This window comes from Melanerpes formicivorus, unplaced genomic scaffold (assembly GCF_026170545.1).
Source record: "Melanerpes formicivorus ecotype bairdi unplaced genomic scaffold, bMelFor1.0.p_v2 SCAF_27, whole genome shotgun sequence".
Taxonomy (NCBI): domain Eukaryota; kingdom Metazoa; phylum Chordata; class Aves; order Piciformes; family Picidae; genus Melanerpes; species Melanerpes formicivorus.
The window spans coordinates 731270-747823 of record NW_027142379.1 but is presented as its reverse complement, the minus strand read 5'-3'; the positions used below and the strand labels follow the sequence as shown (position 1 = coordinate 747823).

At 53.4% G+C, this 16554-nt stretch overlaps 1 protein-coding gene across 1 annotated transcript in view; it reads right to left on the bottom strand.

Moving 5' to 3' along the window:
* The window catches only part of FRAS1 (Fraser extracellular matrix complex subunit 1), a 143765-nt gene extending 127211 nt beyond the window's left edge, over positions 1–16554 (bottom strand). The window contains exons 1-2 of the mRNA XM_068154044.1: positions 16482–16554; positions 13431–13462 (exon numbers count right to left, since the gene is read on the bottom strand). Of these exons, the coding sequence (XP_068010145.1) occupies positions 13431–13462; positions 16482–16554 (105 nt within the window). The remainder of the gene's footprint in view (positions 1–13430; positions 13463–16481) is intronic.

Here is a 16554-nt window from a genome sequence, read left to right as displayed (position 1 = left end):
GTTTGGGTTGGAAAAGACCTCTAAGGTCACCCAGCCCAACCAGCAACCCAACACCACCATGGCCACCAAACCATGCTTCCAAGTGCCACACAGTTCTTGAACCCCTCCAGGCATGGGGACTCCACCACCTCCCTGGGCAGCCTCTTCCAGTCCCTGACCACTCTGGCAGCAAAGCAATTTTTCTCCATCTCCAGCATCTGATACAACAACTGTGTCCAGCTCAAGAAGGGCAGGGAGCTGCTTGAGAGGGTTCAGCAAAGGGCTATGAAGATGCTGAAGAGGCTGAAACACCTCTTAGGAAGAAAGGCTGAGGGGGATCCCATCAGTGCTGATCAATACTTCAAGGGTGGGTGGCAGGAGGATGGCAGCAGGCTTTGCTCAGTGGTGCCCAGGGACAGGACAAGGGGCAATGGGCACAAACCTGACCATCAGAAGTTCCATCTAAACATGAGGAGGAACTTCTTTATGGGTGCTGGAGCCCTGGTGCAGGCTGCCCAGAGAGGTGGTGGAGTCTCCATCTCTGGAGTGCTTCAAAGCCCACCTGGACACTGTGACCCTGTGCAACCTGCTCTGGGTGACCCTGCTGTGGTGAGGAAGTTGGGCTGGATGATCTGCAGGGGTCCCTTCCAAGCCCCACCATGCTGGGACTCTGTGAGCTGCCAGGATTTGCAGCCAGGCTCATGCAAACACAGCTCTTTAAAGGTGCTGTGCAGAAAGGCAGGGAGCCCACAGGAACTTCTATTTATGCATAGACATGCAGGTAATAAAAAGCCCAGCACAACACCAGGAGAAAGAGAATGGGAGGAGGGAAAGATCCCAGGGACTTCCCTATACAAAAGCCTTGTCCCTGATACATTTTTAGTGTCTCCTGTGTTTTAAAGAGAGCAAAAGACTCCAGCACACCAGTTCAGCTGCACTGCCTTCATCTCAAGGTCACCATATGGAGCAGGTAGTCAATAAACCAGCAACTGGAACACAAGGAGGCCAAGAGCTCCTCAGGAAACCCTCTGGAAGCCTGTATAAAATGGTGATTAAGAGAAAGGGGAAATGAAGGGGAGAGGAGCCAGATGCAGCTCCTTTGGATGCTAAACCAGCAGCATCTAATTCCTTCAGACAGGAGGGGATGGTCACCTCCCAGCCACCAAACTGTGCCAAGAGAAAAAGAAACCACAGCAGAAAGACCTCAGTTGACTTCTCAGCAGTCACAGCAACTGCTGTGCCAGGAAACAGAGAGAGGAGCACAAAGCAGAGCCAGGAGCTGCTCCCAGGGAAGCCAGAGGTAAAGCAGGGATGGATTTCCAACCCTCAGAGGGCCTGGCAAGGAGGTTTCCTTGCAGTAACCCCACAGACAGTGCTGCAGAAACATGAGCAGAGCTCCAGACAGAGCCCCTGCTGCCACAGCCACACAGCCCCCAGCAGCACATGGGCTGCACCCAGCATCAGGGCAGCAGAGTGGGTGAAGAGAGGGTCCCACAAACCACCCAACACCATTCCTCCCTGGGCTCCTCAGCTGCAGCCTGGATGCCAGAGCACACTGCCCAGGACACACCAGCACCTCCAGTGTACATCAGGGAATGGGCTGGGTTGGAAAGGACCTTACAGATCAGCCAGTTCCACCCCCCTGCCATGGGCAGAGACACCTCCCACCAGCCCAGCTTGCTCAAGGCCTCATCCAGCCTGGCCTTGAACACCTCCAGGGAGGAGACATCCACAGTCTCCCTGGGCAACCTGTGCCAGTGCCTCCCCACCCTCACTGGAAAGAATTTCTCCTGAATCTTCAGTCTCAATCTCCCCTCTTCCAGCTTCAACCCATTGCCCCTGATCCTGTCACTCCAAGCCCTTGTCAGAAGTCCCTCCCCAGCTTTCTTGTAGCCTCCTTCAGCCTTTTCTTCCCCAGAGTGTGCAGAGTATGGAGGAACTCAGGGCCCAACAGCCCCCAGTAGCTCACTGATGATACTAAAAAAAGCAGTGAGGTAACACCAGAAGCAGCTCTTGAGGGAATGCAGCTCACAGCTCTCCATCTACACACAGTCCCCAGCACCCCTCACCTAACACCAGTGTTGATGCTGCTGCATAGGATCAAAGAATTGTTAGGGTTGGAAGAGAGCTCAAGGATCATCTAGTTCCAACCCCCCTGCCATGGGCAGGGACACCTCACACTACAGCAGGTTGCTCAGAGCCACATCAGAGCCAGAGGTTAAGCATCTGGCTTAACCTCAACCTTGGGGACACCCTGAGTACTGCTAAGAACCAGAGGCAAAGCAGTGATTGGGCTTGCTGCAAATCTCTGACAGAAGGCAAAAACCAGAGCCATGCCCCCTTTAGGACAACACCAACTAGGTGCCAGTTGCCACTTTGCAGCTTTGCTTCATGTATTAAATCAGCTCAGTGGCTCAAGGGCTGACTGCCAGCCTCAGGGTCAAGTGCTCAGCTGGGAAAATGCCCAGCTCCACTGGCATCCAAGCAGCTGAAACCCTTTAGAGTAGCTGAGAAGCCAGCCCTCCAGAGCTGGAGAGGAGGAATGTGGGCTCCCCAAATAGCAACGTGCTGATCACGTTTCTGAGTGACTCTGGCCTCACCTCCAGGCTCCCTGCAAACTGGCAAGGCTACAGACACTCCAGCATCCCCTTCCAGAGATGGGGAGATGAAGCAGCAGATCAGAATCACAGAATCAGCCAGGTTGGAAAAGCTCTCCAAGGTCATCAAGTGCAACCAATCAGCCAACCCTATCTAATCAACCAGACCATGGCACCAAGCACCCCATCCAGGGTCTTCCTAAACACCTCCAGGGATGGGGACTCCACCACCTCCCTGGGCAGCACATCCCAATGGCCAATCTCTCTTGCTGGGAAGAACTTCTTCCTAACATCCAGCCTAAACCTCCCCTGGCACAGCTTGAGACTGTGTCCTCTTGTTCTGGTGCTGCTTGCCTGGGAGAAGAGACCAACCCCCACCTGGCTACAGCCTCCCTTCAGGGAGTTGGAGAGAGCAAGAAGGTCTCCCCTGAGCCTCCTCTTCTCCAGGCTAAGCAACCCCAGCTCCCGCAGCCTCTCCTCCCAGGGCTGTGCTCCAGACCCCTCCCCAGCTTTGCTGCTCTCCATGTCAGCCCAGGGTGGGTATTTCTTGGCTTTCTGACCTGCCCAGCAATCCTCACACCCCCCTGCTCTGTTGCTCCAGACAGAGGCTGCTGTCAGCACAGTCTCAGGGAGGTTTCCAGGCATGAATGGCAACAAATCATAGCTGTCTTGCTTTCTCATCATCTTGCAGCCAAGGGTCAGGGCAAGCCTGTAGGAAAAATAGTTCACATCCATACTGCTGGGAGAGGGAACACCAGCAAGCATCCCCTGGACTTGCTTGTGCTTGCAGCCTAGAAGGCAACCACGTCCTGGGCTGCAACCAAAGCAGCGTGGCCTGCACCACAGAGAGGTGCTGCTGCCCTTCCACTGCTCACTCATGACACCCCACCTGAGCACTGGGGCCAGTTATGGTGCCACCAACAGAAGGAGGACATCAAACTGTTAGAATGGGTCCAGAGGAGACCATGAGGGCTGGAGAACCTCCCCTATGGGAACTGGCTGAGAGAGCTGGGGGGGGGAGTGACCTTAGAGCAGCTTCCCAGTACCTGAAGGAGATACAGGAGAACTGGGGAGGGACTTTGGACGAGGGCTGGGAGTGATAGGATGAGGGACAGTGGCTTTGAGCTTGAGGAGGGTAGATTAAGGCTGGAGATTAGGAAGAAGTTATTGACAGAGTGGGGAGACACTGGAAGAGGTTGCCCAGGGAGGCTGTGGATAACCCCTTGCTGGAGGTGTTCCAGGCCAGGCTGGATGAAGCCTTGAGCAACCTGGGCTGGTGGAGGATGTCCCTGCTGACTGCAGGGGGGTTGGACTGGTCCCTTTGGAGGTCCCTTCCAACCCAACCCATTCTGTGGTCCTCTGGCATGCTCCCTTGTGTGCTGGGCTGTGCTCTGAAAGGGACAGCAGGACACAGCCCTGCTCACACCTCCTGCAGCACAGCTGAAGGGAAGGGAAGCTGAGCTGAGCTGTGCACTGCTGCATGGAGCAATCATGGACCTTTGCCTGGAGCTGCCCTGGCTGGACTCCTCTGCTGCTGCCTTCCTCAAGGGTTAATCAGTTTTACAGTCTGGGGCCCTGACATAAGAGAGCAGGGAGGGATGTGCCAGCAGAACTGGGCTGGGACATCCCTCTCTGGTGGCAGAGGGGAGCAGAGAATTCTGTGTGGCGGGTTGGAAAGCTGCACACAGCAGAAGACGTTCAGTGTGGCAATGCCAGGGGCAGGCCACGCGTGCAAGCTGAGGATGTCAGCTCTGCTCCAGGGGAGACTGAGCCTTCTGGGTGTGTTTGCTTACAAGCCATTGCCTCACTGAAAAGAGAGGGTTTCTGAATGACAAGAAGGCACTGGGCCAAGCACTGCAGCCTCACCTGGAGTGACAGCATCACAGTGTGCCTGTGGCACTATCAGAGCTGCTGACAGCCTCCCACAGAAACTTTTGTGTCTTGAACAGTTTTGCTTCAGTGCCTTATGTTAGGGCTACAGAGATGCTGAGGGGACTGGCACAGCTCTGATGAGGAAAGACAGAGATCTGGGGCTGTCTAGCCTGGAGGAGAGCAGCCTGAGGAGGGATCTCATCAATGCTGATCAATACTTCAAGGGTGGGTGGCAGGAGGATGGCAGCAGGCTTTGCTCAGTGGTGCCCAGGGACAGGACAAGAGGCAATGGGCACAAATGTGGACATAAGAAGTTCCTCCAAGAAGAACTTCTTTAATTTAAGAAGGAGCAGAGCCCTGGAGCAGGCTGCCCAGAGAGGTGGTGGAGTCTCCATCTCTGGAGAGATTCCAACCCCACCTGGCTGTGCTCCTGTGTGACCTTCTCTAGGTGACCCTGCTCTGGCAGAGGGGTTGGACTGGCTGATCTCTAGAAGTCCTTTCCAAGCCCTACCACACTGTGCTTCTGGGGGGTGATTCTGGGCTTTTCTCAGTGTTTCCTGCCCCAGTGGTTGCAGGTGAGCTGCTGCTGGGTTGTCACAGGAATGCTGTTTGCTGCAAGTCTTGCTTTGTGACCTGGGGCTGTCCCACTCCTGCTGCACATCCACACTCTGAAGTCAACTGAAAACCCCTTGGTGCAGAAAGGGGAGGTTGAAGCATGGAGAATGCAGAGCACTGCAGGGCTGCTCCAACTGCTAACACCACAAAAGTTCTGCACCTTGCTTGCCTGACTGAGCACAGGGTCAGCTTCTGTTCAAGTGCCTCCTGTGAGGACAAACCCTTCTCTGGTTGCCAACTGTGATGAGCAGGTTTGTGTTCCTCCCTCTGTCCTCACCTTTGAGGGAGGTTTCAGATCCACACCAGCAGTGCAGCCACTCCTTTCCCTCACAAAGAGAAAACACCCAATCACTATGCCTTCCCCCCCTCCCCCCTTAGCTGGAGGGGAGTGGAGGTGGGGATGAGGAGGCATTCATACCACAGGGAATGTAAATGCACGTGGGAGGTATTGATCAAGCCCATGCCTGCATCTTCCTGCCAGCTGCTTTGTGCCAAGCAGGGTTTTCAGCTCTGGGAGCTGTGAATTGAGGGGGGAGCTGGCTGGGATGAAAGTGTGACTTGACAAATGACACTTCATGGCTGGGAGGCACTGCACTAAGGCAGGGCAAGCCCAGCTGGGCAGCCTCCAGGACGGTTTGCTTTTGGCTGTGCTAAACCATGGCTGCTGGCTGTAGCAACAGCTGCTGGTGATGTCTGCAGGGATGAATTTCTGGACTGGCAGCTCCCTTTGGAAGTTCCCTGATTGCTTTTTAAAGGCTAAAAAGCATCAAACAAGCCAAGCAGCTTTTCTTGAGGGGAAATGGGTTTAGTCACAGAATCACAGAATGGCTCAGGCTGGAAGGGACCTCAGAGATCATCTACTCCAACCTCCCCACCGTGGCCAACTCTCAACCAGGACTGATTCCTCAAGGCCTCATCCAACCTGGCCTTGAACACCCCCAGGGAGGAGGCAGCCACAACCTCCCTGGGCAGCCTGTTCCAGAGTCTCACCACCCTCCACACCTTGAGTCCTGTGTCCAGTTCTGGGCCCCTCAGTTTAAGAAGGACATTGAGACTCTTGAACGTGTCCACAGAAGGGCAACAAGGCTGGGGAGAGGCCTTGAGCACAGCCCTGGGAGGAGAGGCTGAGGGAGCTGGGAGTGTTTAGCCTGGAGGAGGCTTAGGGGAGACCTTATTGCTGTCTACAACTACCTGAAGGGAGGTTGTAGCCAGGTGGGGGTTGGTCTCTTCTCCCAGGCCCCCAGCACCAGAACAAGAGGACACAGTCTCAAGCTGTGCCAGGGGAAGTTCAGACTGGAGGTGAGGAGAAAGTTCTTCCCAGAGAGAGTTGTTAGCCACTGGAATGTGCTGCCCAGGGAGGTGGTGGAGTGTTCAAGAGAGGACTGGACGTGGCACTTGGTGCCATAGTTTAGTCATGGGGTCTGTGGTGACAGCTTGGACTTGATGATCTTTGAGGTCTCTTCCAACCTTGGTGATTCTGTGATTCATGCTGAAGAACTTCCACCTAAGATCCACTCTGACCCTGCTCTCCCTCAGCTCCAAACCATTCCCCCTTGTCCTGGCACAAGTTGAGTTTGAGTCTATGCTCTGCTGTGCTCTCTGTCCAACCAAGCAGCAGCCCTTTACATCTCCTGATCCACCTGATAGCATCCTGCAGTGCCATGCCTACATTTCCTTGCCAGCAGTTGAAAGCAAGCCTGATGTGATGCCTTTAAAAATCAGCTTTCCCTTTGCATTTGTAGTTTGTGCTGAGTCAGAAATGAAAGAGGGAATGTAATAAATAGACAAGGTTGCTGGATTGTTGCTGGGTTCCCCCCTCCCCCTCCCCTGAATTTTAAGTCTCCCACTCTGGATAGCTTCTGTTCTGAATCAATTTAGTGACTACTAGAAATAAATGTTAGCAGGTGCAGAGTGCTTCAGGTTGGGGAACGCTTCAAATTAGCAATGGAAAATGAGCTTCACTTCAGCTTCTGAAGGGGAGCAAAACTCTACAGGCAAAAAAAGGATGAGATCAGAACTAAAGATTTCAGTTGAAGGCTTTGCTTGCAGACTCTCAAATGCTCCAAATGTTTTTGCTTTGCTAAATAATGTGATTTAAATGTTGCTCCTTAGCCTGGGGGTACATCCTCAGCTCTGGCAGGGAACAAAGCTCTGCATTTATAACATCCACACAACTCTAGCTTACAGCAGCACAGAGTCACAGAATGGTTTGGGTTGGAAGGGGCCTCCAAAGGTCATCCAGTCCAGCCCCCCTGCAGTCAGCAGGGACATCCTCCACTAGGTCAGGTTGCTCAGAGCCTTCTCCAGCCTCACCTTGAAGATCTCCAGGGATGGGACCTCAACTACCTCCCTGGGCAACCCTCGTGGTGCAGAACTTCCTCCTGATCACAGGCTCACAGGATGTTAGGGGTTGGAAGGGATCTCTGGAGATCATCCAGTCCAACCCCACTGCAAGAGCAGGACCACAGAACCCAGCACAGGTCACACAGGAACACATCCAGATGGGGCTGGAAAGTCTCCACAGAAGGAGACTCCACAACCTCTCTGGGCAGCTTGCTCCAGGGCTCTGGGACCCTCACAGCAGAGCAGTTCTTCCCCATGTTGAGGTGGAACCTCCTGAGCTGTAGTTTCCATCTATTGCCCCTTGTCCTATCCCAGGGCACAAGTGAGCAGAGCCTGTCCCTGTCCCTTCCCTCATGACCCCCAGCCCTCAGCTATTGATAGACACTGATCAGACCCCCTCTCAGTCTTCTCTCCAGACTAGCCAGCCCCAGGGCTCTCAGCCTTTCCTCATAAGGCAGTGCTCCAGTCCCTTCAGCATCCTGGTAGCCCTCCATGGGACTCACATCCAACCTAAATCTACTCTGCTCCACTTTCAAACCATTGCCCCTTGTCCTGTCACCAGAGGTCTCTCCTCTCCATCCTGTGTCCTGTCTGGTGAAAGGCTCAGGCCTTAATCCTCCCTGTGCTGTGGGGGGGAACCTGGCACCAGCTTTATTTGGAGATCAGGGTCTTTACAAGAGCTGCCCTGTTCCACATTTTCCATTCCACTGCTCCTCCTGGCTGGTAGCTGCTCAGCCACAAACACTGACTGAGGTAGATGATTAACACTGAATAACCCAGTCAGAGGAGCTCCTGGCCAGGGCCTTGGCAGGAGATGGTGGGTTTCTCAGGGGTTCATTCCCCACAACAATTACCCAGTGCTTCCTCACTTCACAAGTCATTCTGCCCCCCAGCCCTGTGCCTGCAGCTGAAGCAGCCTTGTTTAGGAAACAGCAGCTTGTAGGTTGTCACTGACTTCTCCCTTCTTAAGCTCTCAGCATGAAAAAAAGTAACAACAAAATCCTTTTTCCTCTGCTAGGTCACTTCCTCATTCCTTCCCTCCCCTCAACCCTGCCACAGCCTCCATCAGGTTTGCCACTTGCATTTTCTCTTTAGAGCAGGGGTGGTGATGCTTAGTTACAGAAATCAGGTCTGGCCAGAGGAAAGAAAAACCAAAACAGCTCAAATGCTTTAAAAATGCTTAAATGAGGAGACCTGTGGGCAGCAAAAAGTAGTGCAGCTGTAGAAAGGTGACAGCTTACACCACCTGGGGACCTGCCTCTAAGGTACTTATCTCCCCTGGGCTGAAACTGGCCAACAAAGCATTGTCATGCTGGGGTGGGTGCCTCAGCTGGGCCTTGCACTGAAAACTTCCCTGCTCTGGGGCTGGGAGTAGAGGCAGCAGCCTAGGAGCTGGAAGCAGTGTCCCACAGCTGACAAAAAAATAGGTTATAAGACCTTGAGGGGCTGGAGCATGTCCTGAGAAAGGCAACCAAGCTGGGGAAGGGTCTGGAGAGCAGGGCTGGGGAGGAGCAGCTGAGGGAACTGGGGGTGCTTAGTGTGGGGAAGAGGAGGCTGAGGGGAGAGCTCATTGCTCTCTACAGCTCCCTGAAAGGAGGTTGGAGTGAGGCTGGTGCTGGCTTCTTCCCCCAAGTAACTAACAACAGGACAAGTGGCAAGGGCCTCAAGCTGCACCAGGGGAGGTTTAGGCTGGAGATGAGGAAAACTTTCTTTGCTGCCAGAGTGGTCAGGGATTGGCAGAGGCTGCCCAGGGAGGTGGTGGAGTCCCCATCCCTGGAGGTGTTCAAGAAAGGTGTGGCCATGGCACTTGGGGCCATGGTCTAGAGGTGTTGGGTAGAAGGTTGATGATCTTGGAGGTCTTTTCCAACCTTAATGACTCTAGGAGAAAATCAAAGAGCTGTGCCTGCAGTGGGTTGTCAGACAAAAGCAAAAGTGGAGAATGGCACTCATCAAAGCCAGAGTCTTTTTCTCTTCCACTGCTGTTGATGGAAGCAGAAGCCAACAGTGCTGTTTGTGGAGCAGTGGAGTGTGTATGAAGCTCATCAAGATGATGTTTGGACTGGATGTCACAGACTGTTTTTTTCCAGAAGGGACTTCCTTACATCTTTCTGTGTCAGACCTGACTTCACATTTGAACAACCAGCCTGTGCCTGTCTGTCTTGTGCAGGCCATAAATGACAGCTCAGCTGCAAACTGATTTTCCCCTCTCTTCAGCAGAGGAATTGAGAGCTCCAGAAATCACCCAGTGGGGCACAGTTCTGGGCATCTTACTGCTTTTATGGGCTCCTCAAATACCTGTAATCACACCCCAGGAACATAACCTTCATGGTCATCAGGTGACTCATAAAGGTCTTTGAACTGATCAAGAAAGTCAATATGGCTTTAATGATCCCCAGACAGCTCTTTAGAGGAGTGGTATTTCCATGGTGTGTGCAGCAGGAGCTTTGGGAGAGAGAAAATCAGGACAGAAGGTCTGGAGCCAAAAAACCAACCCCAAACAGTCAGGAGAATTTGTGGCTCCTGTTCTGTGCTGGAAAAGAGAGCAGAAAATTGTGGTGCTGGAGCAGGCTGCCCAGAGAGGTTGTGGAGTCTCCTTCTCTGGAGAGCTTCCAACCCCACCTGGCTGTGTTCCTGTGTTACCTGCCCTGGATGATCCTGCTTTGACAGAGGGCTTGGACTGGATGATCCCCAGAGATCCCTTCCAGCCCCTGCTGTTCTGTGGTTCTGTGACAGTAGTCTCTTGTGGAATTTCTCCTGCAGCTTAGTTTCATAGAACCACAGAATTGTTTTGGTTGGAAAAACCCTCTAAGATCATCAAGTCTAATCATCAAACCAACACCACCATGGCCACAAAACCATGTCCCCAAGTGCCATGGCCACATGTCTTGACTACTTCCAGGGATGGAGACTCCACCTCCTCCCAGGGAAACCTATTCCAATCCCTGACCACCTTCTTTTTCCCCTTTATCCCTTGAATGACTCATGTCCCCATCAGAAATGCCAGCCTGCTCCTCCCCTCACTGTCACAGTTGTGGCACAGGCTTGTTAAAATTAATTGATTCCAAGCTGTCCAAGATCAATCATCCTCTGAGCCTCCTCAGCAGACATCAGCTCTCCAGCTGCTGCTGAATTTCACACAGAGCCCAAGATATCCCTCAGTGCTTTCAGGAAGACAAAGAATAGCTGGGACAAAACTCCTCAACCTGAAGCTCCTCCAGCTGGGTGCATTGATTTTGTATCACTGCTCAGTGTCTGTCAGCCTTGAAAGCAGCTGTGGAGAGCCACATGCTGCTGGGATGCTCTGAAGTTTATGGTGCTGGGGTGGCTGCATTTCTGCTATGCATATTAAATGGCTCCTAGAGGGAATGGGCACAGCAGTGGAAGGGTCACTGCTGTTCACAGAGCCACAGAATGGAAGGGACCTCTGGAGAGCAGTGGAGCAGGCTGCCCAGAGAGGTGGTGGAGTCGCCTTCTCCAGAGACTTTCAAAACCCACCTGGATGTGTTTCTGTGTGACCTGCCCTGGGTGACCCTGCCTTGGCAGAGGGGTTTGGCTCAATGGTCTCCAGAGGTCACTTCCAACTCCCCTCATTCTGTGACTTCTTCCTGTGTTAATCTGAAGAACTTTATGCCAGATGTTTCACTACTCAAAACCAAACAACCTTCAGAAGTGTCCTAACCTGCTTCCTGTCTGGGGTATGGGGATTCAAGCTAAACTTGATGCACACTCAAAACTGGGACATTTTAACTGAAATTTGACACTGACCAACAAGAGCTGGAAGTTGAGGTCTTCATAGAATGGCTCAGGTTGGAAGGGACCTCAGAGATCATCTACTCCAACCTCCATGCCAGGGGCTGGGACACCTCTCAACTAGGCACTGCAACAGGTTGCCCAGGGAGAGAGTTGAGGCCCAGCCCCTGGAGCTATTCAAAGTGAGGCTTGAGAAGGCTCTGAGCAACCTGCTCTAGTGGAGGATGTCCCTGCTGACTGCAGGGGGGTTGGACTGGTTGAGCTTTGGAGGTCCCTTCCAGCCCAGCCCATTCTAGGATTCTATACAAATCCAGGAACCTTTCCCATCACCCTGCCACACTGAGCTGCTGAATTCACTCCACTTGTGGATTTGCTTGCACAGGCTGCTCTGGAACACCACAGAAAGCAGGTGACCCCAGGACAGAAAGAAAACTTCCTCTAGAACCTTCAAGCTTCCAGAGGCATTCTTTATGATGTGGCAGTAAAACAAGAGGCTGCAGGCAGAGCTCCCTGGAACCAAGCTGCAAGGTGTCTCTCTTTTTCCCAGCTCTCACAGCTAACTTAGGTGGTTTCCATCTCAGAACAGCTCAGTGGTGACACTTGGGGCATTCTAATGGCATTAAATAGCTAAAGCCTTTAAAATATTGCTGTAACCCTCCAGAGGGGGAAAGGCTCAATGACCCAGGTTATTTTTTAACCTCTTTCATCTGAGAGTAACTGCTCAGAGGTTGCTGTGCAAGATGTGATGGATTTAACCAGATGCTCTCATCACTCCTGCTGCAGTGCTTGAAAAAAAAAAAGGCCTTCTATAAATACACCCAAAAAAAGCCAATGAATTAGAGAGGCATGAAGTGGCTTCAGTCAGGTTAAAAACATGCTGGCACCATCCACAAGGCACTGAAAATATGAAGTGCAGAGACTTCATTACAGCCCTTACCTAGCACTGCTTGCTGATTTTAACAAGGAGGCTCCTTATTGAAGCTGTCATAGGAGAAATTATCATCTCCTCAGCCTGAATATGGGGATTTATCAGCTGCTTGCAGAGGCTAAGGCAGGGATCTGAGCAAACAGGATGCTGAGGAAAAGATATGACCTTGAAGATCAGCTCAGCCCCCTCGCTGGTACCTGCAGAACAAAATGTCTATTGCCATGCAAGGCTAAAAAGGAGGGGAAGTGATCATGGATTAAGAGGGTGCTGTGGTCCACTGTGCCAGACTTCAGTGGCAGAGGATGGTCCACTAAACCCCACTTCACCTATCAGAGCTGTTAAGCTGCTAAAGTGGCACAAACCTAACGAACAGACAGGCTGAGTCCACTTCCTAAAGCAGAGCTGCCTGCACCTTGCATGCTCTGAACCTCAGCACCAAGCAGAATGCACTGCACAGCCCACTCCTAGGATGCAGAACATCATGCCATCTCCTGGGGGATTTCAAGAGGCTTGCCTCTGATCTCACAGAGATTTATCTGCCTGAAGCATGCAGGAGAATTGACACTCTCACATCTTGTGAGCTTAGATCTTCCCCCACAAAAAGATATTTATGCACTGCAAGAAGGGCAGGTCAGAGGAGATGAAAGTCTCTGTGTAAATCCAGCACACTCCCCTCCAAAGTGTGAGGGGATGCAGAGGTCTCACCACCCTTCCACAGTCAAAAGATCCTTCTGAACCCCACTGCAAAGGAGCCTGCAACCTTATGGGCCTAGGCTGTTGCTAAAATACATAAGAGAAACCCTACCTTCACAACACCAAAGCAGGACAGACACAAGAGAAACAAAAGCAGATCTTCCAAAAGATCCCAGAATCACAGAGTGCCAGCTTGGAAGGGACCCCAGGGAACATCTGGTCCAACCTTTCTAGGTGGCAGTGGAGTGGACATGAGCTGGCCCAGCAACCTGTCAAGCTGAGGCTTAAAACTGACCAATGCAGGAGACTCCACTGCTTCCCCTGGGACAGGATTCCAGTGCCTGGGTGCTCTCATGGGGAAAAATGGTTTAGGACTGAAAGGCAAAGTGGAAAAGGAGGGCAGACAGCAGCTGCCCCTGCGGTGGATCCCACCAATGGCACCTCCTTACAGCAGGAGGACAGAGCTGTTACTACCAAGTTCTGACCTCTCCAAGGGCAAGAGTTCTTCAGCTGCTGTTTCCCACAGCTCTGTCACCTGCTGCAAGGATCAGCCAGCCCACTGGCAGGGGTCACAGCAACCAGGAGCTAGAGTTCAAGTTCAACAGCAGCTTCCCAAACATTCCCCACAGAATAACACATTGGAGCTCACCTACCTCAAACAGCAACCCTTGGTAGACACAGGCACCTATGGGACAAAAGAGAAAATGAACTAGATTAGAAGTGAGCAGCACCATTAGCAGCATCTCCAGTGAACCTCACACCACCACCTCTGCCCATGCACTTGACAGCCACAACACAAAGGCAGTTTTGGTGCAGCAAAGCAACCCCTGGGCAAGCTTCAGACTGCAGTGTCAGGGACTCTGGCCAAGGCAGACTCAAGAACTCAGAGAATGGCCCAAACAAGGCAGAGACAGAAAGAGAGACCTGCCACAATAATGTAGATGGTCTTCAAGATGGAGTTAGAACAACTCTGGAGCACCTCAGCTGGTCACTGATGAAGCATCATAGCATTGGTGCCCATTTTTTGCCAGACAAAAGTCAAGGACACAGACAAATCAGAGAAGCAGCTTCAGCACCTCAATGCCCATCTTGTAGTGAGAGGCCTCAAAACTGAACCCAGTGCTCAAGGTGTGGCCTCACCAGTGCCCAGTACAGGCAGTGATGCCACCTGAGAAAAGCTGAAGCTCCCATTCTGGTTTGAAGAACAGAGAGATGCTGGAGTGCCTGTTCCACTCCAAGCAATCAAACCAAGGGGGTAGGAAACGAACCCAGGTAGAAGTTTCTGGACAGGGTGGTTTGGGTTTTTTTCCTTCCCATTGATTTTCTAGGAAACAAACAGTGGCTTTCCAAACCTAACTAGATTGGGAAATCAAAACCAACCCAAGACACTCCAAGATGGTAAGAGAACACAGGGAATGCTGCCTCAAGGGATGTGACACCCCCCACCCCTCCAGAGAACCAAGGATTTCCTCCCTCAGGGGTGGTACTTCCCAGAAAATGCAGGTGAGACAAGTTTGTACAGCAAAGCTTGGAGCTACACTGCCTCCAGTCCAAACCTCCTCCTTCAAATCTGGTCTGCAGCTCAGCTACAAGAGGCTGCAGAGGCAGCATCAGGTGCCCTGCTGAGAGCTTGAGCCACAAGAGCCCAGCCATGATTCCCCCAAACTCAGCAGGTTCTACTCACACCTAGCACTGAAGAAATTGGAGATTAGGAACAATGTATTTTGTGCAAGCATGGGCAGGGACTGGAAGAGGCTGCCCAGGGAGGTGGTGGAGTCCCCATCCCTGGAAGTGTTCAAGAAATGTGTGGCCATGGCACGTGGGGCCATGGTTTAGTGGCCATGGTGGGCTTAGGCTGATGGTTGAACTCCATGATCTTAAAGGTCTTTTCCAGCCCAAACAATTCCATGATCCCCTAGCATCCCCCTTTGGTAATCAGCAAGGGATCAATCTCATCTTTGGCTCTGCCTCTAGATCAAAACAGCCTCTGATTTGCTTTCTAGCCCCACATGGGCTGGAGTGAGCCCGTCTCTGCAGAGTGCAGTGCAAGGAGTAGTCTGCAGAGCTGAGAGGCGTTTCTGAGGGTCTGCCTCATTCCTGCTGTTGCCTGCCTGGACTATTTGAGGCAGCAGCTCTCAGCCTGCTGCCTTGCTGCTCTCTGTGCTCTGGCCCCTGAAGATCTCTTTGGCACACGACTGCTCTTGCAGGATGTGTTTATAGTGCCTGGCACAAAGGGCACCAGATGTAATTACAGCTTCTGAAGCAGAAGTAGGAAATGTTGGTGCTATTTTGTTGGTGGTTGATGACACTTTCCCCTGTCTCTAAGGTTTTTAAATCCTCAGTGGGAGTGTGACACATTTTAGGGAGACCATCAAGCACAGCCATCAACCCAACACCACCATGGCCATCCAAACAGGTCCCAGAGCGCCATGTTCACATCTCTCTTGAACACCTCCAGGGATGGGGACTCCACCACCTTCCTGGGCAGCCTGTTCCAAAGCCTGATCACTCTTGCAGCAAAGAAATTGTTCCTAATATCCAATCTGAATCTCCCCTGGTACAGTTTCAGGCCATTTCCTTGCCTTCTGTCTTCTGATACTAGAGAGAAGCGACCAACCCCCACCTCATTGCAACCTTCTTTCAGGGAGCTGTAGAGAGCAATGAGCTCTCCCCTCAGCTTCCTCTTCTCCACTCTAAACACCCCCAGGTCCCTCACAGCTGCTGCTCACCAGCCAATTCTCCAGACCCTTCCCCAGCTGGGCTTCCCTTCTCAGGACATGCCCCAGCACCTCAACCAACTCTAAGCTGGTTGAGTTGGGCTTGATCTCGGAGGTCTTTTCCAGCTGAAACAGTTCTGTGATACAGTTGCACCGCCAGAAAAGAACCCAAGAACACAAACGCAGCCCTGAGGCTGAGCTCCCACACTTCACCGCCTCACAGCACTGCAAGACCATAACCTTGAACTTCTTCACGTCGTTCCAGAGCACTCTAAGGCCGGCAGAACCCCAGGCCCCACGCTAAGGCGCTATGAGAGCACCCTCCCTACAGCATCCACACACTCCAAGCCGCACTCAGCCCTCTCCCGCTAACACAAGGCAAGCGGGATGCCTGCTACCCGCTTCCACAGCTCCCATCCCCTCTGCCCAGGCTGGCAGCCCCTCACACCCACCACAGCCGCCGCCAGCGCCACGGACACCCGTGGAGAGTGTGCCGGGACAGCTCGAGGGTGCTCGGGGTGGGGGTCTGGGTAACTTAAAAGCCAGAACAGCCGCTTCGGGTCCCCTCTTCAGCTCGCAGAGGGTCAGCGCTGTCCCGGGGCTGCCTCCTCGCCGTGAGGTGCGGAGCATGAGGGGCACGGCGCCGCAGCCCCAGCCCGCCCGGCGGCGCCCCGGGACCCCTGCCGCTCTGCGTGCCCGCAGCGGGGCACGCTCCTCACCCCCGCCCCGCACCCCCGCCCGCCCGCGAACGCTCCCGAGCGGGAAAAGCCGCGGGGCACGGCTTCGCCTCGCTGCCCCTCGCCCTGCCTGCGGAGAGGCAGCCAAAATGGCGGGGGGCAGGAGGCAGACCCCCGCCCGGCGCCGGGGCGAAGCCAGGTGCCCCGGACACCCCCGGGGAGCGGGGGACTTCCCCTGGGCGCGGGGAGCTCAGCTCCCCCACGCGGCTCCGGCCGCCCGCGGGACGGGACGGGACCTGGCGGCACTCACCTGAGGCGGCGGCGGCCAGCGCCGCGCTGAGCAGCAGCCACAGCCACAGCCACAGCGTCGCCCGGGCGCCCAT